Source organism: Varroa destructor, unplaced genomic scaffold (assembly GCF_002443255.2).
Source record: "Varroa destructor unplaced genomic scaffold, Vdes_3.0 BEIS01000003.1, whole genome shotgun sequence".
NCBI classification, from domain to species: domain Eukaryota; kingdom Metazoa; phylum Arthropoda; class Arachnida; order Mesostigmata; family Varroidae; genus Varroa; species Varroa destructor.
The window spans coordinates 39,697,523-39,720,486 of NW_019211456.1; the positions used below are offsets into that span (position 1 = coordinate 39,697,523).

General features: G+C 40.3%; 1 protein-coding gene across 14 annotated transcripts in view; it reads right to left on the reverse strand.

The window, feature by feature from the left end:
* Positions 1-22,964, reverse strand: part of unc-13-4A (BAI1 associated protein 3) — a 162,233-nt gene that overhangs the window by 45,857 nt on the left and 93,412 nt on the right. For 12 of the 14 annotated variants that reach the window (XM_086982794.1, XM_086982796.1, XM_086982795.1 and 9 more), the window contains 3 exons: positions 11,388-11,589; positions 10,520-10,639; positions 930-1,071 (listed from right to left, as the gene is read on the reverse strand). In XM_086982794.1, coding sequence (XP_086838920.1) covers positions 930-1,071; positions 10,520-10,639; positions 11,388-11,589 — 464 coding nt within the window. Of the gene's footprint in view, positions 1-929; positions 1,072-6,094; positions 6,229-9,702; positions 9,773-10,519; positions 10,640-11,387; positions 11,590-22,964 lie in introns of those variants that run through there. The other 2 variants (XM_086982805.1, XM_086982806.1) reach the window with 2 other exon arrangements.

The window sequence follows — 22,964 nt, forward strand, 5'->3', positions numbered from 1 at the left end:
GCACACGACAGCCATAAATATAAATACATATATATATATACATAAACCGTAACCATAGTTACAGCAAATATGATTCGAGAATACAGCTTTATGACAAATTCATGTGCAACAGGAAACGAATTTATGATCTCCGCCATTTCGAAATTAAGCCGCATGGTCTATCGAATACTGGTAAATGCAGAACGAGACGATTCCTTTCCGAGGCAACACGCACCTGTTGCTCCTACTTGCCATATATATCTATGTCATTCGGCCATTTTTCTGTTACAGCGCAGACTTTTAAGTTGCTCCTCCGTTTTGTCCTGTACCTTTAACTCGCAAGGGACTGTATGTCAAATATGGTGGTCAAAAGGCTGAGAATGACGCTGGTAGACACCGTGGCAAAATGAACCGCTAGAAGAGAGACGAAAGTCCATCGATTTTCGGAGCATCGTCGAGTTTATCACCGACAGACAGTGTCAAATCAGGCTTTTAGGAGAAAAAGAGAACATCTGTGGCATTTGTAATTGAAGCAGTAGCGGCGTCGTTTGTTTCTGTTGTTGTCATCGTTAATAGCGTAAATCGAAAAAAGAATAAGAACTAAAGTTCGCAGTAGAAAGTTAACCATGAATAGCTAAACGATATACACTCAACTTGTACACAATAGTGAGAAACTAGCCCAGCCCATGCACTATGCGATAGCGACGACAAGAATTGGGTCTGCATCAAACCTCGAAAGAGGCAAAAGAAAAACTTTAGCTTTTACTTTTTGACATTTCGTTGTGTTCAAAGCAGGACAGTTTTCATTGTTAGTATTATTATTACCAATGAAAATAGACTATCTGGAGAGTTGTTTTTCCTCAGAACTTCGTGAAAAAAGACATCGATCTTACTCCTAAATGAATTCCTTTCATCATAATGCTATTTTGAAGGACCGTAGTGTTATTTACCTTCTTGAAGGAGACCCGGTGGTGCTAGACTTCCTCTCCCGCTCGTCCCGTTGATCCTCGTCAGAGCTGTTGCGTCTATCGGCGATCTGCTGAAGTACGCTACCGGGTTGGATACCCAACATGCAGTACGGATCGCTATATCCTACTCACATAAAGACATAAAAGAAAATGTTGAGCTAATAAAGAATAAACGAAATGTTACTAGAAATTTACTAAAAATACTAATTGCATTTCATAAGTGCACGGAACGCGAGGCATACCGAAGCTGGGCTCTAAGGCTGTACGCAAGATTCGAGTAACCGCTGCAAGGTACAAGTCGCGGTCAACTGTTACAGTTAGTCTGCCTTCGACTTCAACAGCCAACGCTAAGCGTTAAAGTCAATGGTTAGTTTCATTCGGGCATGTGGAAGAAGCTAAAATATCTAGAAATTTATTCTCTAAGATCGTATTTACATGTTTATTTATAATACGTAAACTATAACATTGTATCACATGAGCGTAGAAATAATACTGAACCAGAAAAGCTGCTCAGCTGTTCCTTTTGTCTTATCAACAAGTCATCGTCACCAAGACCAAAAATGGTACGAGCTTCACCGGCAGGCGAAACACTAACATACCAACCCATAAGGGATATTAAGCTGCCTATGTCATGTCTGCTGTAAAAAAAAAAGGAAATCTTATTTTTACGCTAATAAATATCCTTAGAGGCTTCAAAAGTCCAGTTACTTGACCAACTGTGCATCTCGACGTTAAGGCAGAACGAGTGGAGCAGTGACGTAGGTTGGCGATTGCGTGCAGAATTTGCATTAAACAGCACATATTATAGCCATAGGTATGAGTAAAAGAGTTGTAGGCAGTGGAAGTCTCATGATGTCGTCGGTATCCAATTCGTTGTCTTTTTTCTTTATAATCTTCTTCGTTAACCCGCTTCCAATCTAAAAGCAGTTAGAATAGAGACAAAAGACCCCTTGAGGTGGCTGTGTCCCTAAATGCTTCATATATTTTTCCATATGGCCCGCCATAGAGCGACATATGGTTTCGCCGCTTTAGCAGCGGAATAAGCTTAACGCGGTGTTGCGACAACAAAATTCATAGAACGGAGTGTCCACTATCTTTGGACGGTGCGCACATTACGATGACCGACTTCAAGAAGGTGCCATCGCGACATCGCGCTGACAAAGCGGCCAGCGAGTGGCGGGATCGTGAGTCGGGTTTGAGCTTCGCCTCCAGTCATCGAAAGTTCTTCGTGCAGACAAGAGATTGATATAGAAATTTTATCAAAAATGATAGTAATCGCACCAAGACATGCGTATAACTATACGTTAACAATCAGATACGAAAATTATATGTCTAGTAATTTCAGAAAACGCATTGCGGTGTTACCCGAACTAAGGTAGATTCCATTCAAATGGTGTCCTGAAAAACCTGACGGATTTAAGGCTTAAAGTTTCATTCACCTATTTTACCATACGCCAAACTCCGGGGATTAATAACTTCTATCAAGCGATTGACCTTTGATCATATACGCTGTTATTTAGTAAAACGCCATCAGCTTGGTTTGGCGGCTTCACAGTTAGGTTAGGCAGTACGAAAAATTTGGCCTTTCCTTTCCTAGCAAGCAATAAAATGACATACTTTGATTGGCCTATCTGTATATTCGAAACTACAGTGCTTCTACTACCTCAGGTTACAACGAAATGAACTAGGCCATCTAGATTTTTTAGGAACCTCTTTTTATCATCTGTTACAGTATTTATTGAAACTATCCGTTTTTTTGCTCTGGCTGTTTGATTAGCCACTTAAATAACTGCAGGTCATTTGTTATTATTCTTCGTCTTCTAGATTAAAATAAAATATGATAGGTTTATATATTTCCAATAATCATTCGTCTAATATTATCACAGATACGTTCAGGCGATCTTACAAACCCGTTTTTTTTTTTACCAAGAACGTTCAATAATGATTCTTCATTCTTATCATACAGGAGCCTGAATTACTGATAGTTTTTGTGGAGGTAGGTGCCTTAAACCTTACTTTAAGCAGCGTTAGTCGCTTTATGGTGTAACATAACAATTCTTGCTTCTCTTTTATAGCATCGGCAGAAATGTATGGTTTCACTCGTTGTTTAGCCCATTATTGTGAAAGAAACCCTGTCCCACATGTCACCCTTGCATTTGGCAATTTTAATTAGCGAAATTATGCCTTGGAACAAAATCGGTTTCGTTTTTTTCTCTTAAAGGCATAGCTTTATTTGTCTCTTCATCGCTCATAGAACGACTGTGTGATCGCTAAACCGAAGGAGTGTTTCAAGAAGATCGATTTATGCAATCTGTTCTAAGCCGAAGTACATACATAGATACATCAGCGTATACTTCAATACACTGACTCAAAGCAATTTATAAACTGCATTGAAGAAAACGTGACCGAAGTATGTACATTGGTCAAAACGTCTCATAGAGTAGGTCGCTAATAGCCAGCCGTTTTGGCCGTGAGACGATATTTCAGCTGAATGGCGACTTCGTCTCCGTAATCGGTTGAAGTATATTTTCTTGACTAAAATTTTTCGTTTCAATTGCCCCTAAGACTAAACAACTTCTTCTATTTTCCTATTTGATTTGGCCAAACCAATCATACGTATCTTACTTGATTTGGCAAAAGGACAAATAGAGTTTTTGGCATCCTTTACCAATTTTCGAAACAGTGCAACGGTTCGTGGCAGAGTCATCAAGGGACGCACTCCTGCGCAATCATAGCTGTTGAATGGAATAACAGCTGTTTAAATTTCGCGCACTGTATCATGCTAGCTGTTATCAAGTTTTACTTGAGCAAACAAATAGGGGCTACAAAAGTACCTCGGTCCTGTTTTTGCGCTACCTTGTCGTATAGCTGATTACCTCAGGTTCATATCGGAAATCCCATCTATTCACCCCGGACCTAAATCGAACAACAAACGTTATTCATTATTCGAAGCAAGACACTCACAGACTGCGGCATCAATATCTTTTTCATGGCCATAAAAAGTAGCTTTTAAAAAAGTAAGATGTATAGGGTAACAATTCATGCATTTTCATGTCCTTTGGAAGGTTTTTGTTACGTCCTAGGTGCTGTATATACCTATCTGATCTGATCGAAGCGAATACAAAGAAAATACCCTTATGTGTTGTGCTGTTGTAGAGCTCTATTTTAGAGGTCATCGGTAGTCGGCTACTGGTCATTGATACACAAATGCCATTGAGCGGACTTTCGTAGTGACTCTGTTAATCGAAACACACTAGGTTAGCACATAAAAATTTGCTAAAAACAGCTTAGTATCACGTCACCGATTAGCTGGAAGGCTCGTTTGAACGAACGCTTCGAGGTAGAACCGGACGCATAATCTAAAATAAACATTATCTGAAGGACTGTTTCTACTTAGAGCTGTATAACAAAACCGTACGAAATCTTTGAAAACGACCATACCTATTCGTAATGTTGTATTTGGACACCCTTGAGCAGTCATTAGGGATGTGTCATGCTGCCTAGTTCGTTAAATGAGAAAATCGAAATTGGCCTGCCCGTCCAGCCATGTTAGAGATCAACATACATGTTACGTGAGACGCTACGACAAATAATTACACTTTGAGGGTTTCACCGGCAGGGAATTAGGAGAGAAAGTACAGGTTTATCGCGTCCTCAACCGCTGTTCACAGTTACCCTAACCCGTGATCGTCAGGTTACCACGGGGAAGAATTGACCTTCAATCAAAATACCTCATCAAAGAGATTCAGGTCGTCTATCCACGTTCGAAAATGAACAACATCATACATTTATTCAACCTGCCTCACAGGCTTAGTCTCAAAAATCTAAAGCTTATACGCTTCGAGCAACTTTTCCTAGAAAACGAATATTTACCCTCTTGATTTAATTCACACCTATCTTGTCATAACACATATGAAATCGTTGCCAGATTAGTAACACTTCCGTTTAGCATTTGGATAGTGCATCAGCATTTAGGCGCGTTGATGGCAATCATAGCAGGGGAAATATATAGGACTCTACGAGCCAATAAGTGCTGCACTTCCGGTTACTTGGCCTATTCAGTAAAATATGGACAACGGCCAATTGCTTGCAGCCGATCGATTTACCCATTCACAGGAGAAATAGAGAAAAAAAAAAAAGGGGGAAGCAAAACAGGAGCGTAACAAAATAATACTTGTTTCATCTAACCAGTTTGAATTAGCCACTGGCCTGTGAGTTCAATTTGTGTTACACCGAAATCCACACAAGTGCCCCTAGTGATCCCACAATGAACTTGAGCCGCTCACACCTAAAAGACACGTATACATTCAGCTATAGGGAAAAACAAGAAAATGAAATTAATGTAAAAGTGAATCGGCTGACGTAAATACTGCTGTATTCGAGGCTGTGACGTTCATAGTAAAAACGGCCAGCGAGATAGAGGGGTAGCTTGTAACATATATATATAGGTATGTGCAACTCTGGTTAAATTTCAAGTTCTTGCTGTTAGTACCTTTGCTTGCTGCCTATTGAACCCGACAAATGCATATCGCGAAACGATATATTTCTATTGTGAAAAAGGACAAAACATTGATGAAGATCCGTAGCTTAAATAGAGTGTCTTGTGATTTGATGATGTGTTTTTATGCCCTCTCAATAGTCGTAGGAAATTGCGGGTATATAAAAGCGTAGCCACAACTAGACACGCTTTGTATCGGCGCGCGTGCCGTTAGGCGTCACTCTAGAGGTGCTGATGTGTTTTTTTATAGAGAGAAGAACTATTTGCGAATGAGCAATTCCTATTTATAGGAAGCAGCTGTCTCTGTTTTAATTTTGGTGGTATTTAGTTGAAAATGAAAAGGAAAATGTTCCTCAAGAATCGTGTTACGCCGTGCAGCTGTCTAATTAAGTAAATTAAAATATCGATACGCAAAGAGACAATTCTCCCCGCTCATACGTCGTACCTTCTGTCACCATTCTATTGTGACAAACAAATATACATACGTACAAACATATTTCGCATTATTCCTAACGTCACCCTTAGCGTCGCTATTACCATCGACTGAGACGACAGGGGCATTGTCGGTCTGCTTTGCTAGCTCGCCGAGCGACGACAGGTGACTGAATGCAGGTAAGATTGGCACTGCTTGTAGCCGCTGTATACGTACCGCTACAATGGTTACGACGAAACGGTAAGTGGCCGAGTAGCTCAGCTCAAAGATCGCTTGGATTAGACGGCGGCAGCAGTGGGCGTCATATGCGGGCGCACTACCGGTTACGTTCCGGATTCAGTGCGTTGTCGTGGCTACTCTGACTAAGGCATTCGTGACAATGGTAGTGTTTAGAGACTCCGTGAAGTAAATTTAGCTGAGGGCCGAATAGTGCTAGCTTCTGGGTACTGAGAGCCGTTTTGTTCAACCGTCCGTCTTCGCTATCCTTTAGTGTAACACAGTAAAATAGAAAGAAACCGACCTAGATCAACGAATCGACTTGTAACTTTCGACGGTATAATAGACAACAGCCGCGCGTTAAAGTGAAGCAAAAGCGATCGAAGGCGCAGTTAGAACGGGCCAGGTAGAGGCTGTATTGAATGATAATACTGTACAGTAGAGGCACGCGTATAGCTCTGTTCATACGTTTTTGCATGCTACACGTAGCAGCGAAGGTCGTCCCAGCACTTCGTTGTTCGATTCAACGGGTGGACTCGAATCAATGTGGTGCTTAACTCAGCGAATTGAAGTGCAGCTGACGCTCCGTGGATTATGTCTCGACATCAGTTGGGTATTGGGAAACATGTCTGATATCGGATAAAGTCCGCTTCGATCCTACAGGCCGATTGAATATTTTGAATTACTCATTCGCTACCCGATCGTTCAGCCGGGAGCATACGTCAAAAAGCAACGGTAAAATTAGAGCTTAATGCCTTACTGATCCCTCGTGTGTCACATAATTAATAATTACCTTCAATGTAGTACGCTTGTCAACAGATGCTGTTAAAATCTGTATAATACAGTTACGACGACGTTGCTCAATTATTAGGCAGAACGAGCTGACATTAGATGGCAATCATCGGATTTAGCATTTCATTTACTATTAATAGCTGAACGTAAACGTTCCGCTATTAATCCTTGCAAGCCACGGACCGACGCGCAATCGGTCATACCAATCTGTCCTACTAAAGGATTAAGGGTCAAGGCTGTAAGTAGCCTGGCTAGATTGGCCGAAGCTCAGTTGCCGCTAGGGAGGAAACATGTGGCAGAGAGTAGTTGCCAAAGGCGGGAAATGTCACTTGGTACACAGTTCTATCGTCGGCAATGAAAACGCGTTGCCTCGTGCATGAATAATTTATGACTTGGCGATGCCGTCCATGTAGCAGTAGAGGAGATGATGATCACTGATGTAGAAAAATGACGCCGGTGTGAACGGCAAAACTCTTCAATAAGACGTTTTCAATTGCTATCTCTTAGAAACAAGTTAATAAAAAGTCAGCGAACCTGCCAGATACAACGATCTCCTCAGAACGCAATAACAAGCATATCGACAATCTGTTCGGGCAATGATTTTAGTTCGCCTAGTGACCAAAACAAATAACAATCGGACGAATAGGCATAGACTGGAGTAAAAAAAACACTTGTCCAAGGTATTGAAAGTGAAATGACCTTAACTATTAATCCAGAGAGAAGGATAAGCTGATTCATGGCTACCTAGCGGGATTTTCATGGCTCCGAATTCGACGAGGCACATCAGGGTCCATCGAAAAATATCCATAAAGAGCAATTTGCTATATAGGCATATGGATAGACATTGGTTCCGCAGTACTAAAATGGCAGTAATTGTAAGATGTAGTATATTATTACATCTGCAATTGGCTTCCGGAGCTCAATGTTCTTTCGTTTCTGTTGAGTTTCTGTTGGGTAGCTTTCCTTGCATATTTGAGGGATAACTGTTCTAACAAGTGCACAGAAGCCTTAAACGGACAGATATATATTAGTGAAAATAATTTTTCTTCAAGGCTAATCTGATAACTTAGCTAGAAGCTATTTGAAGCGTCAATCTCACACTAATATTGTGCAGACCTTTTGTATAAACCAGGCCTAATTATATTTGAGATTGAACCCAGACGTAAAAGAACCTACGTGCATATAGAGTTGTCGGCAGATCTAAATCCCCCATGCTTTCGCAAACTTTATCTATGCCCTTTGGGGAAACATTAAAGTGTCCGTCCGGGATACCTCTTCACTTCATGGCCGCTGCACATGAATACAAAAAAGACGCTCAGAATCTAAGTTTTAAATTCACTCTCTGTATGCGTGCCTTTCGAGTCATCGCATCAGTTGGCCATTGGTGTCGTGAACGTTTTTTGCAATAGAGATGGCGGCAGGAGCCATAGAAAGCATATCTTTTTCAAAATTTTTTACCAATCTAAATCTTGCGTACGTCGATCAATAGTGCAGCAACTCAATGGGCTCTGCGCACTAGAACTGATTAATTTAAGAGAAGTGTGTGGGGGTACTTGTTAGCTGTAAAAATCAATCAATATTATAGTCTAACTGCGTAAAAATACAATTATGTGATGTCGAACATACTGACAAAAGTATCGAGTAAATGATGAATACTTAAGATGCAGGAGGGTGCAAAAGTGTTGACGATCCTGCTTGATCAAGCAGGAGGTTATGTTAACCAAAACCAAGATTAGGTTTGGCAATACAGGCTAATTTAAGGTCCCTATGCACACAGGAAATTCTTGCACTACATGATTGTGTTATGAAAAGGCCGCCGTCACAAAAGTGGTTACTGGATCAACAGAAAGGTCACACAGTTGGAACGGAATCAGGAATATTTTAGGTAAAAACGGGGGTTCCTGACAAGCAGCCGGTAATTCTCTAAGGGCTGATAAACATTTACATGAAACAGCTTTTTTAACTATACAAGCTATGTATGGATTTTTTATTGCTTCAGCTGCTGAGGGCTTTGATCGATTATACGTGTTGAAAAGCACGCGGTTCTGGTATTATTAAAAATTCGAGGGACAGTTACGCTGGAGAGCTTGAAAGAACCGAACAATTGCTTTTTACCGAAGGAAGCTAGAACTATTTTTCAGCCACCCTAAGAAGAACAGTGAGATCTTCTAACAACTTTTAATCACCATATAAAATGCAAAGATATTGCTGGATGAGCCTGGACTCGTGCTTGGGCATAGCTTTCTTAGCCCGTTTAGTCAGCATTATGTAGGATTATACGCCTGAAACTTCTGATCCGTCGGTGATATCGTAAGCTCTTGTCTGACAAGCTATTGCAATGCGAAAACAACGTCTGCTGTCATTATCACAAGCGAAAACACGTGAAAATTAGATGAGTACAGTGATGCTACGCGGATATTGAGCACACGCAAGCGTACGGTAGAGGTGCCATGTGTCGCTGGGGTTTGCGCGCAGACCGCTGAACCAGAGCGGATGCCACGCGTAACGGCGTCATTAAAGGTAACCAGCTTGCTTACCTTGTCCTACTCTTCAAGTCAGGATCAAAAGGATCGCGTTCAATGTTGCCCTGCTAAACTGAACCTACCACGTTTGCAGCCCGTAATCAGGGTCAGCGGGGCGTAGGGAACGCCGTTTGTCGCTTGATGGACTGGTGCTTTTAGGACTAGCCTTGTACTTGAGAATGATGAGATGAACTACAAACGTTACTAGCGAATGGGACGTATAGCGAAAACTACAATTATAGCCACATCTGTATAGTTTCTATCTATTTTTTGCCGTCATAGTTTTATTTTTACCCGTTATCTTCTGGACAGTCATCTGTCGCCTGTTGGTCGATTTCTATGCCAGGGGGAATCGTTCGTTTTACTGCAAGATCCATGATCAAAAGTTTTAGAGTTATTGTCGTTCCCACCGGAAAAAGACAGGTTATTCTAGAATTCAGACAGCGAATGACGTTAAACTTGGAAACGGCAGAAGAGCTAATATAGAATGGAAACACCTTACCAGATCAATGTTTCCGAAATATGTTGAATTTAATATTTCACGCTGTAGCAAGTAAATACATGCCTATCACTGTATAAGCGTAGATCTAATAGCTATGGTACGCTAAATTAGCCCACTCCTATATTTCGTCAACAGTAGAACTAACGTTATGCTTAACAACAATGGGTAATCTAAAACTTCGGTGCGCATAAAAGTCTACTATTATGTAGCACGGGAGTTACCGTTATAAAATCGGCTATTCAATCAGTAATAAAGGAATGCAGTTGGAATCAGGGGGATTTCATTTATACTCGAGGGCTTATTGTGGACGACTTAGGGGGACCAGCTAAGCACTGCGTAGAAGTAAATGTAAACGTCCAGACCACGCAATTGTAGCAAATAAAAATTTTCCATTTCAATTTGACCTCGGCTTTGTGATTGCCTTTGTATTCATAAGGTGTTTCGAAAACTCCGGTTTCTGATAAATTATATAACGACAAAGCTACCCCATTGGCATGTAGGTTGATAAACCGTGTGTCGGCAGCCATACTATTGCGTATGTTAATAATTAGTTGATGGAAAACACCACCAGGCTTTGAAGTTCAACGCCTTTAGATTAGTAATGCTTACCATTGGGGTCTTTGGCTTCAAGTCCCTGAGCCTCTACGACGACGACGTTAAGCACTGGGATCGGGGGCTTCTCTTCGGCCGCGACAGAAAGCAACCGTTGGTGCGCCTCATTTGACATGCCTAGAATAGGTATAGATGTACATGTAAGGCATAAATCTAAAAACACATCGTATTAAAATCAATATATTCCCAGATTACGGCTCTTCTGAGTTTATTGCACCTTCGACGCTGCGCCCACTTTTTACATATCGCCTATTAATTGCCGCGAGTACGTTTTTGGGGAGGCTTTTAGATACACTGGCCTTTAGATAAATATATGCATATAAAATTTAATTCCTTATGTAAAATGAATAGTCAGCTATCTATTCTTTCCGGAAAGACCATGAGAAGACCGAGTGATAGAGTTGATGAACTATGGTGGATTTAGTGATAGTATCTGTAATTTTAAGTGGCGATTTTTACTTTTGTAACACTCAGATGAAACTTAGAGAGATCCGAAATAATCAGAGCCATCCCGACACAGTAAAGAATGTTTGTTTTTGTTTGTATTTTACACATGTTTTGAGATAATACTTTAGCTGGCTATTTACACCAAAAAAGGTATAGATCCACTCTTGATATTATTAACGATCTCTCAAGTCATTCCCCATTCGACTGCTAACAATAACGCCGTAGATCGATCTATTGATCAATAAAAGTCCTTCTTTAGGCGTTAGAAACTTAGCTAAACATCATGCGGCAGGAGGTACCCGAACCAAACAGAACCTTTGATGCCAACTTCAGGATATTTCAGTTTCAAGGAAAAGTTGGAAAAACTAGTCAATTATTCATTCATTTCGATTTTGATCAGTAAAAAAAACATAATTACCGAAGGCATCTTGGGCAAATGCAAAGAGTTCAGCTTCGGCGTAAGACACCCCACCTCCGAGTTTGTGCTTGATCGTATACAGCACTTCTACATATAAATCTTCGAGTTCCTTCTTCGTCATTTTGACTTCGGGCTGCTGTACCGCCTGTGGGAGCACGTCTAACTCGCACGGGATCGAGGACAACTCTCGACCTACCTCTTCCTGAAGAAGTAAACATAAATCGCGTCAAAAGCAGCGGGTCGTTGTTAGTAACAAGTGATTTCATACATATACATAAGGTCAATGCGATTGGTAATAGGCTCACACGGGTTGCCATATGTGAAACTACCCTATATTAATCTGTTAATACCTATTACCGTCATCGTAAATCGGAGAATGAATTCATAGCCCTAGACAAAGAGGTATATCAAGTCAAATCTAGCGGCAGTCAAGCGGCAGGAGAACTGCCCCTTCAATCGTTTACGTTAGCTATAGCTATTATGTAGCGTCGATTTAGCGGGAGCTTATCGCGGGAAATCGTCATATATTCATATGTGTAGTGTAGTACATAAATTTATTCTGCCAATTTGTTATTAACGGAGGCATCCATTTAATACCGTTTGATTAACGATAATAATTCGATTACTATTACTGAAGCATATCAGTTCTCAGCGATCCGTGAGGATATATTTTTTTTCAGATATTTATATAGTGTGAGTACAACTTATCGATGAAAAGAACCCTCAATGCAACTAGATGCCCGATCAAGCCGATTGAGAAGATGTAAGTAGCATCTTCTCATGCAAAGCAAAGCGATCCGATTCTCTTCATATTGAGTCTGGACATTTTCTGGACTGTCCGGAGAGAATGTTCCAGCACGACGTATTCATCATGATACTGGGAGATCGACTATGGAATAGGTCACTCTCACTGAGAGGAACCTGCAACCAACCGCTGCATTAAAAATATTTCAACGCGAATCTCACGAGTGATGGAGAAACTGCCTGTCACCTAAGACCGTTACGGGAGGGAGGATGGAGTGTCTACTTTTAAACTGATCTCTATCAGTCTGTGCCTAACATATTGGCATGTAAATTTTTTAGCTGAATTTAATAACATTAAAGTCTTTGATGCAAGAAACAAATAAGATATTAGCTTGGAAACTGACAGGTGACTGTGTCGAGTTATAGAATTTCACGACCTCGGTTTGGAGAGAACATACCTCTTCGCTGCACGTCTGCTACGTATAGAATAGTTTTTTTTTTTTTTTTTTTTTAAGGATTTGGTATATTTCTTCAATAATCGCCCCTTATATTTAAACCAAGTTACAGAACTGCGCTGCACTCAAAACAAAAGTAATCGTCGCGCCCACCTATCAATCTACCTACGCATACCACTTAACTTAGTGCTTTTCTCGGCCGTAAATCCGTCACGCTACGCCAATTTTGACTGTTATAAACTTATTCTATTCGTCAACACTTGGTCTATGAATAACTTTTTAGTCGGCTTTCGTTTTCAATGTTAATTTAATCGGTCGAAAACGGTCGCGCTGTCGTCAGCGACGACCATCGGTTTAATACTGCTGATACAAAATTCCCTTTTAATCGAGAGGATATTAGCGAAAAGAGAGTAGGCATCCGGCGGCAATGGCTGTCTACGGATTGAGTGACACAACCTATGTGTATACGTGGCTACAGTCCTGTCGTGGTTGAGTTGTGTGACCTGATACAGGGAAAACGATCAATACAATTGACCCGACATTTTTTCCAGTGCTTTCCAAAATCCGGCAGTGCCTCGTGGAAAAATTAAAAGTGTTTATCCGTTAACTATGTAGCGATATGACTACAGAATCTTATTGGAGAGCAAACAAGCGATCTTACACAGAACAGAATATTCTTCAGCGCGAATAATGCGACGCAATGCCGTTCACATAAAATTAGAAGCCAGTAAAAATTATAAACGACCAGCCGGGCGTAAAGGTAGAAACAATGTTTTTGACGCATTACGGGTCTAGTTTAGAATAGTTTTTGCTCGAGCCGGTCTGCCCGGTAGGAATATGTGAAGTTATTTTCACGAAATTATCGCGGGCACTTTGTGAAATTTGTCTAGAACAAGAGGCTGGTGAAAAAAGCGGCTGATTGAGAACACCTGCTTAAGAACCCTTAGTGTTTTTTTTAGTAAAACCAGGTAAATATGCCAGCCAACGTTTCGTTACATTGGATCGAGTCCACAATTTCTTTTCTCCGTACTAGAAATTGATTAATATAATTATCGATGATGATATTTTCACTGGTTGGACTTTGGGAGAATTATAGATACCACGTAAGTGATGCTAGAATACCTTCTCGCTCTAAATAGCGTAATGTCTCTTTGAGTTCGGCCCTAAAAACATCTCCCACGACGTATCTCCTTTCTAAACATTCGTCAATGGGCTCATATTTTGTTGAGCTCTAGCGGCACGCGGTTATAATTCACTCATACTAATATCATTAGTTACTGCTGCTGTTTTCTTTCGTCGCCGACGACGTAAACGCCGCGGACGCTTGTCCGGACGGAATTATCTCGCCGTCATGATCACTCGTTAGGCAGACGTCCAGCTTCGCCGTGCGATGGCCTCACGACCCAATGGAACAACGCCTGTAGGAAAGTAGGCGGCACTTAATTTGTTCGGCTGGCGATTTAATTACATTACATACTTACCAAATGATCAGCCGAACAAATGACTAGTAACGAACGGTAGGGCAAGAGGTTGTACCCTACCTGATTCAACTTCCAGCTGCCAACTGCAACTCATCTCCTTACGGATAATCGCAATGATTATTTCCATACGAGGAATTATTTTAGTACGTCTTACAATACATGATAGTAGACGCGTCATCCGTTGATGATTAAGCAAATCTCATGCTTAACGTCTCTTTTACATCATCAGAAGATTTCTCTTCATCGCAATAACAGGGAGCAATAAGATAGATCGTACGCTATTTGAGCTATGCCCCCGACTCCGCGAACCGCCATTACGGAAAGCAAAATTAACTTATTTAGTTCATTTCTATTATCAGTGAAAAAAAGACCCAACAAACAACGACGTTAATCGATAACATTATGAACTGTAATGCCTCATATAATAGCTCAGTTAATCCGCCAGAATTGGCAAACCTTTCCTATCAAAATAAATTCAATGCACTCGTCACTTGGTTGGAATTGTAGAAACGTTGATTCTTTTATGGTGCAGTACTTGGATTAAGAACTGTATCGTACCCAATGGTTCATCATTAGCCGAAAGCGCTGGGCCGCATTTGTTCGGTGCTAACGGCACAGCTTAACGGGTCATCACTGCATTGATCTTCGCGCACAGTATATTGTGTCTGGGTAGGTAACTTTAATCCGATATTGGAATTGATTAACGGTGACTGAATGGAATATTCAGTGGACGCGCAATTGGCGAAAATGTGGGGGTTAAGTTAAATCCGTTGCTGTCTTTTTCTCGATAAAGAAGATTCTATTAGAGTTTAAGTTTTTTTTTTCACTTAGATACGTTTACATAGCATAAACGCCATGGACACTTGACTCAGCACGCTCCGGTTGCCTTGGAAAATGTGTCAATATCAATATAATAGCATACGAAGATCAATATTTCCCCAATTGTTTCTCTATCTTTCAATTCTCCAGCTTCTGCAACGAAACGTCCGTTGCTTGCCACGGACTATTTTTCTGCATAGTCTTCAGGCTTCAAGCGGACCAATGAAACATAACGCCATTAAAATTACATTGTGACAAACGGGATTCAATTTTTCGTGGAAAAAATCTGCTAAACTAACAAGCAAATTAGGTCACAGGAGAAAAAATCTACGTATTATTGCTAGTGACGCATCGGGCTTCAGGTAGTATATTGCAGGACAACGTTTTTCCCCTCATATGAAAATACCGATCTCTGTGCCTTGTCCTCTTGTGCCGTATAATCATGCTGCAGAAGAAGATAAAGCAATTTCAAGCATGTTACGCTGTTTTACTATGAATACGAACGTTTGCAACGTACCGTTTATCTTCTAGTTAAGTGTTTTAAGCATCTAGGTCAGAGGGCTTGTGGACTGAGACTACATGAGCTGCTACAACTGGAAAGACCGCGTGCAGTACAGTCTACCTCCTGGTCCCTCTGATGCGTCTGTGTCTAGCGGCTATACAAAACATAAACTCTGAAACGTTCAACTGCTCCTAAACTATTGACTATGACCTCACTCAAAGAAAATATCGTAAAGACTGCCGCTGAGAGCAACAATAACTTAATTTATTTCTCTCTCTCTTATTTAAGAATTTTTTAGATTTACAAACATTGTTCACGTCGCAGGCAAGTTTAGGTCCTTCCATATGGGTATGAGGGCATTCCTAGGTCCACATACACTTCGCATGATCATGCATCATTTAGTTCGCATCTTCGACCGGGCGTTCAAGAGTCGACAGCGCGAGTAGATCACCCTGTTTGTTACTGTAGTCGTCGTATACACCAGTAACATCGAATGAGAACGAAAAATATCGTACCTGATAGAAAAGGTCGACTAACACCTGCTCTTCAATCCAAATAAAACAACGGCGAGATTAAGGGATTTTTTTTGCATATGAAACCATTCCTATCCACAAACTAATTCTGTCATCGATTTGTCCCTTTTTGTAAAGCGAATTATCTAGCGTAAGTGAATCTATACATGACCCTATCATGGACGTAAATAGGAGGATAACGGGAGGTTATGAACGAGGGGGTTGATGGATCAATTGCAAACAAAATATATTCCTTAAGCTATGGCCTACGCATTGGCCTTATTAAAGACGTTTTCGCCGTCAGCTCTCCCGGACAGGTTAGGAGCATGTGGAAGCGAATCACAGCCATAGATAGATACGTTCATAGCACGTCCTCCCGCATTCTCTATAGCACTGCTTTCTAGAAAATCTCAAGTGAAGCATCGCCCCTTGTTACTGTTGTTTTTCGAAAAAAACTAAAACATTGCGAATAGAGTGCCCGACTCCACGTTCTAAGCCTGGGATACGTTCCATTTTATGCGCATAGCAAAAGTTTCTATTCGAAGAAGGCCTTTGGATACACTCATCAGTCAATCCTATTTCCAGGTTTTTGGAGATTAGTCACCCGCACAGTAGCATGAAAATTCACGGTAGTAGTATGGAAATTCACTTGATGAAGATATGATTTACCCAGGAATATACTGTATATTTGTAAGGAGCACTAGGCGCTCGCAATGGATTTTCTAAGCGTTCTCGAGATGCTTAACTATTTTCAGTTTATCTCTGAATGCTGTTCTTGAGCATACCTTGTTTTCTCAACATCTTTTTTGCCTCCGAACCATCGAATGGCTCTGGATTCGTCTGCTAGGGATATGTACGCAACAGCAAAGAATAGCGAAGGACGAGAAAGCGTTATCGAGCAGGTGCTGAAGGCCGACCGAAGCACTCATCCTCTGCGAGTTTCTAATGGCTGAGCTTTCAGATCCCTATCCAGTGAATCTTCCGCAGTAGTGAATGCTAATTACTCGTGCGTCTCGTCTGAATAGGAGTGTGTTCTCTTCAGAAGGACATATATTGCTGATCGTGATTTTATCAAAAACCATTAATTCTGGAATAAGTTGAAGGAAAAAACTATTCACCGATTGCACCGGTGCGCGGACTGCTTCGATTATATTACGCTCCGGGAGCGTATCGGCTTCATGTCATATCGTTGTTTGCGATAATCTCGCCTGAACGGAGTTCCATTACATGTCAAGCAAGTGCTGCTGGGGGTAAAACAGCCAAGCATTGGACCATATTTTTCCATCGCGCAACGACCGTCGCATACCGCCCACTGGACCAGATAGCCAGCACATGTCCTCGGTTCGAAGGACGTAAACTCTTTTTCAGAGGATCAGCAATTTGTATTGCATCCTGTGACTGTTAGAAAACGAACTCAGAACACCGCATTCAGCTTTGCTTATCACCCCGTATTATTTTACTCTACATGGTGTATGGTTCTGTGTAGTTGTGTGTGTAAGCGGGTGCACAGTAAACGCAGATGATAAATTAAACTGCGCACTGATGATTCGTCTGCGTACTGATATTGTCTATTGAAACTAGGTAGACCTCGTCCCTGACGTAGACTTCTGAGCCCACTTCGTCATACTAAGTAACAAATAATTAAGAATTTTTTAAATTTTATACGAGGATATAGATACACTTGGGATGCACGACAAGTACATTGGACTTAAGTTTCGATGATCATAAGGTCTTATACTTTATATACTGGCTAGTTTCCTTATGATTGCTGAGTGTAAAAAACAGCAGCGCATTTTTTGCAAAATGCCTTATGTGCATTTCCCTTATACAATTTAATACTTTCATGTAAATATAGAAAAAATAGAAAGTATGCAAGCGAAACAGTGGCAAGGTTGTGCATTTTCAGAAAACTTACAAGGGTTTCTAAAAAAAAGTTCTGCATTATTCGCAACCGATGCATACGCCGCTATGAAGAACGTGGCGAGATCTGAAGTAACTTATGGCAAAGTAGATTTCTGCTGTTGTTTAACCGTTTCGCATGCGACATTATTGTCCGGTTTAAAAGTATTTGTTTGTTAGTGTATTTTTAATTCCCTTTCCTAGCGGATATACGATTGCATCTAGCCTCTTTTAGGGTTTCGTTTCAGCCAGTCCAAAGCCCAATGAAGCGACAAAACGATGACGAAGGGTCATTGCTAGCTAAAAATGCAAAACCATACATAAAAATGTGGCCCACAAGTTACCACTCCACTTCGAAAGCTACTATATATTTTACATCCTTACTCGTGCAAATCTGCTAATTAGTTGCTTTTCCCTACTCACGGGTGCAAGTTTCTTGAAGGCATTTTAAGTTAACCTGAGTATTATGAAGTTGATATTATGGTAAAAGATGAGAAGAGTAATGATAATTACTAACACGTGTTCTATAAAGTGGGACGAACTCCGGTAGCTCTCTATTTAGTGAAGTGACATGTTTTTTTAGGAATAAAACAGGCGCTGCCTCTTAGCAAAGCAGCTATTTATATACATAAACAAAGTGCCTGTAAAGCGATACGGTATATATCGCCTTCCGTATCTGAGATTCGTCTTGCTCATTTCAGTTTAAATTATGCTATATATGAGGCGCAACAACGATATTGTACTCTTGCCCTATAACTGACGCTTCGTAACGGAAAGGGCGTGACGTTCGCAGATTATTTCGCTATGAGCAACACATATTTACTACGTTAAGCTGCATAAGATCGGAATATGGGATCTAATGATGAAAAGGCGGACAGCTTTTACGCCATTTCGACGTTGGCCTCAGTATCACTTCATCAGCAGGTTTAGTTCCGTTGTAAACTCATTGAAAACGCATTGGTTTCTTTTTTTTGGAATAATGCAGGAGTACACAGCTGCATTTTGTAGGACAGATGGTCGGAAGGACTAAGTGGTGCTTAAGGCTTTAGATCGCTGAATTCTTAGCTCTTACCTTCAACGCAGACATTTTACTGGACACACGTATTTCTTAAAAATAGAAACTTATTTGCATAAACAAAGAACCTTTTCACCGCCCCGATAGCTGCTCTGGTGATTAAAAAAATCGATCCATTTACGCGCTGAGAAACATGTAAATAAGTGTAATATTAGTAATGACGGTGTAATTGAAATAGTAATACAAAAATTAATGCCTTGTGAATGGTGCTATAAAAAATAATGCTTGTAGCTAAAAAAAAAATTGTGGTTTATGTACTGATTTCATATTTATGTTTTGCTTACAACAGATGAATATTACATAATTTTTGTCAATAGAAAAAAAATAACGTGCCTATGAAAATCCATTCCCTGTTCGAAATCCCATGTTTACCTGTTACGCTAAATAACACATACACACTTTGCTGTTAATTGAGGTGGACTAAGATATCCATTAAGTCATTCAGGGGCACTTTAGTCGTAATTGCGGCAATAAAGTAATTAAGATATACATTATCGGATTTGTGACATAATTTTCCTCCTCTAATTTAACGAGACTCAAACGATTACTACAAGGTGCACAAGGAAGTTAATCTGTTATTTTTGCTAACAGTCATTATTTTACTAAACGAGTTCGTTATGTGCCGTTAACTAAGTTAAAAAAAATTAGCGACGAGGTAGTTATTCGCAGTCCTAACACCATATACTTTACTTTGCCTTCTCCTCCACATGATTGGAACGGTCGAATTTTTTTTTCAGTTTACAAAATCCGTAGATAAAAAAATTGGCGGCCAGCCGCCTATGTTTATATTGCTAATGCCGCGCGCTTGCTCGTCCATGTTACAGCTTGTTTCATATTCCCCAAGAAGAATTTCCGTGCATTGCATTTACTGGTTGCCTTTTTAAATAGATTGCTCAGATAATTAATTTTTTTAAAAAGAGCCACGGTTTAACAACTAGCCAACCGCGAGGGCATTTAGGTACGGTTGTGGCAAAGGAAACAATCCTTTTTAGAGTTTACTTGATAGAGGATATCTATCAGTAGATTAGGGATATAATCGTTGACTAACTATTCCTTGAATAGATAACGTTTATTTACTGGAATAAATTTATAGCGTAAAGGATAATATTATGGAACACTACTAACTGTAACGAGGATATTACAAATGAGTAATTTGTCCATTTCATATATTTTTCTATACTATCGATCTATCTATGTCTGTACTAAATATTTATGCATGCTAGCTTCTTGGAGCCATAGCTGTATAGCAGACATTATGTTGCGCCTCATCGTAAGCTTAGTTGTCGTTGCATTTATGGCTGCGATGCTTTCACATAGCCCTACCCGGTAGAACGTGGTAGAGGCCTGGGCTAGCGTACAATGATCCTATCAGATAATTATATGCTCTGATATCAGATAACAGATAATAACTACCAGGACTCCTATCGTTAACGTTATATTCTCCTGGCAGGGTTCCATTCAATGGCTGCAAAGTGTGCGTCCCGTCAGATGGGACAGAAGGAGCGATTCACTAACTCAAGGATTTTATGGGCCCAATATTGACTGTAAGCACTTATGGTTGTTTTTAGGTCATATGTTATCAACGCCAATGTGGCTAGGTGCTCGTGATTACTCTGGACACATCAGTAACTCGTAGGGCATCCACAGTCCGCTGTTGTTTGTCGGCCGAACTCATCTGTCGCAACTAATTGGGTTTATCTATAATCTACGTTACAGTAATCACACTTAGGACAACTTTAATTATTTGTATAGTAATATATATATATATATTTGTGCCGAACTTATCCTCCCAGTTAACGAAGCCTGTCCCATTATCGCTACTCACTGGAGTAGAACATAGTGCGAAATAACGACGTTATTTATATAAACGAGTGAAAAAATTCGACTCATCGAAACGATTCCTTGGAGCCGTATCCTTTCAAACGGAAGAAATAAGAAAAAAGATCCTAAACGGTAATATTCTGTCGTGAAATATATCAACGTGAGATCTTTTACGCTTCGGCCAGTGAAGTAGACAAGGCATTTATCCTTCCTTCAATAGCCGCGCGGCTACGAACGAATACCCATAAGTTCAAATCGTGGCCATATGTTTCGCAAATACATAAAGTAGCAGTACGGTACAGCGATATCAGGAGCATGTCTATAGCTTTCGGTGTAACAATTTTGCACGAAATCCGATTTTTGCTGATACTACTCCTGCGAGGAATCATATAACGACGGTGGTGTTACGTGAAAGCGATCCTCCAAACAAAACTATTGTTCAGTGCAGGTGTTCGAGATATTTATAAGCTTGTGGTACTTTGTCCGTCAAAAAAATATGTACAGTTTGTGTATGCGCCCGTGTCGGCGGTACCACGCCCAGCTGAAACTAATATTGAGGCCGTACATATAGCATTCGTATATTTATTTCATGCGTTCGAAATATAAAGTTTTGAAAAAGGAGATCCGCTAATCATTGAAAGCATCGTGCATCGTTTCGCTCAATCGGCAGAGGAAAATTTCATAACTCTTAAGTTTGAATGGCCTCTTCGGATGGCTGGTGAGCGATACGATCGATCTGATACGAATTACGAGTTTAAACAAATTTGAAAAATCCCGCTGACCATGTATTTGGTGAAGAGGTCTAAGGGGACGATGCTTAAACTCGCGGAAAAAGTCGTCTATGGTCTTTCTCGAAGCTTCTTCTCGATATGATATATAAATGAATTTGTGAGCGTCTCGCATGTTTGAGCCTGAACATAGCTTCGCAGGAAGAAATTGTGCGATGCAACATGGTTTCCCGCGATTTTTTTCTAAGAGCTAAGGTGCTAGGTTATGTTAGGTGGCAGGCCTTTGCTCTATGATTTATATTGGTTCCATGAGTTGGATCAAGTAAGCTTTCAGTTTCAGCTCTTGCGAAGAGCTTCAGCTAGCATAGTCTCTGATAATGAAACTATAAATAATAGAACATGTCGCTGGCAACTGCCAGTTCAAGGTCCGCCATGCAGTTTGTATCTGTATATGTAACACTAACTGTATATACGCAATAATAGTTACTATAAATTCCAGTAATGATAGCAAAACCGCTGCTGAGTGATGCTTGGCTTAACGCTTTTCGTAGACTAGTTTAGTTAGAGATAATTATATTTTATGCTTGTGTGTTTCTATGGGAATCCATAACAGGAATACGATGAATGACGTCTAAATATGCGACAACAGTAGAAGAATTTATATATCGTAGGAAAAATACAGCGAGCCCTAACTATGATGTGGACTTCGTGTCATCCCTCAGATGACTACAGTGTATCGTTGTAATACCTATTACACTTTGAACATGGTATATAATTATGAAGTGACGATAATGAAGGCACGCTTTAGCGTTTGCCTGATTTTTCTTACGCGGTCGAAAAAATTAATGATTATTGCTGTTGACTTAAATAGCGTGAATCCATAACTTAACAGTTCAATAATATATTATGTAGGTATAATATCTAAATGTTATATTCGCTAAGGTAAGAAATAAAACTTGGGGCAGCAAACATTTTTCCTTTCTTGCAAATACATTGATTTCTCATAAATAGCAGCTCGTGTGCCATATCGACGAATATCAATACCAGCACCAATATTATGCATTAAAAATGGCACCACAATGGAATATGATGTTTACACCAGAGTTATTAAAAATAGTGATCGCTTAATGAAAATTTCATTGGAGTCCCACGTAAAACGAGACATGTAAGCGATGTCATGTTTTCGTTAGCACAGATCTTCTGGGTAGCGAAAATGGGTCTATAATGGATTTTAGTTCATGCGTCCCCCAGTGTTACGTTACACGTCGAGATCATACTGCGTAAACGGAAGTATAATTATATTCAGATTATGTTTCCATATTTGTGATACTTTGGGCGGTATTTCATTTTCCACATGAAGAACGCCTGCTTAATTGAAAGCCGTACGACACACAAACGTAAAGAAGCGACGCGTTAAAATTTTTCGTGCCCAGTGCCAACAAAATATATAACGTTTACTCAAATTTCGAAACGCGGTATCGTTCGCCATGACCAGTTTATTATTTTTCGTTGGAGAGAACTTGCTTTTGCCTGGTATTAGG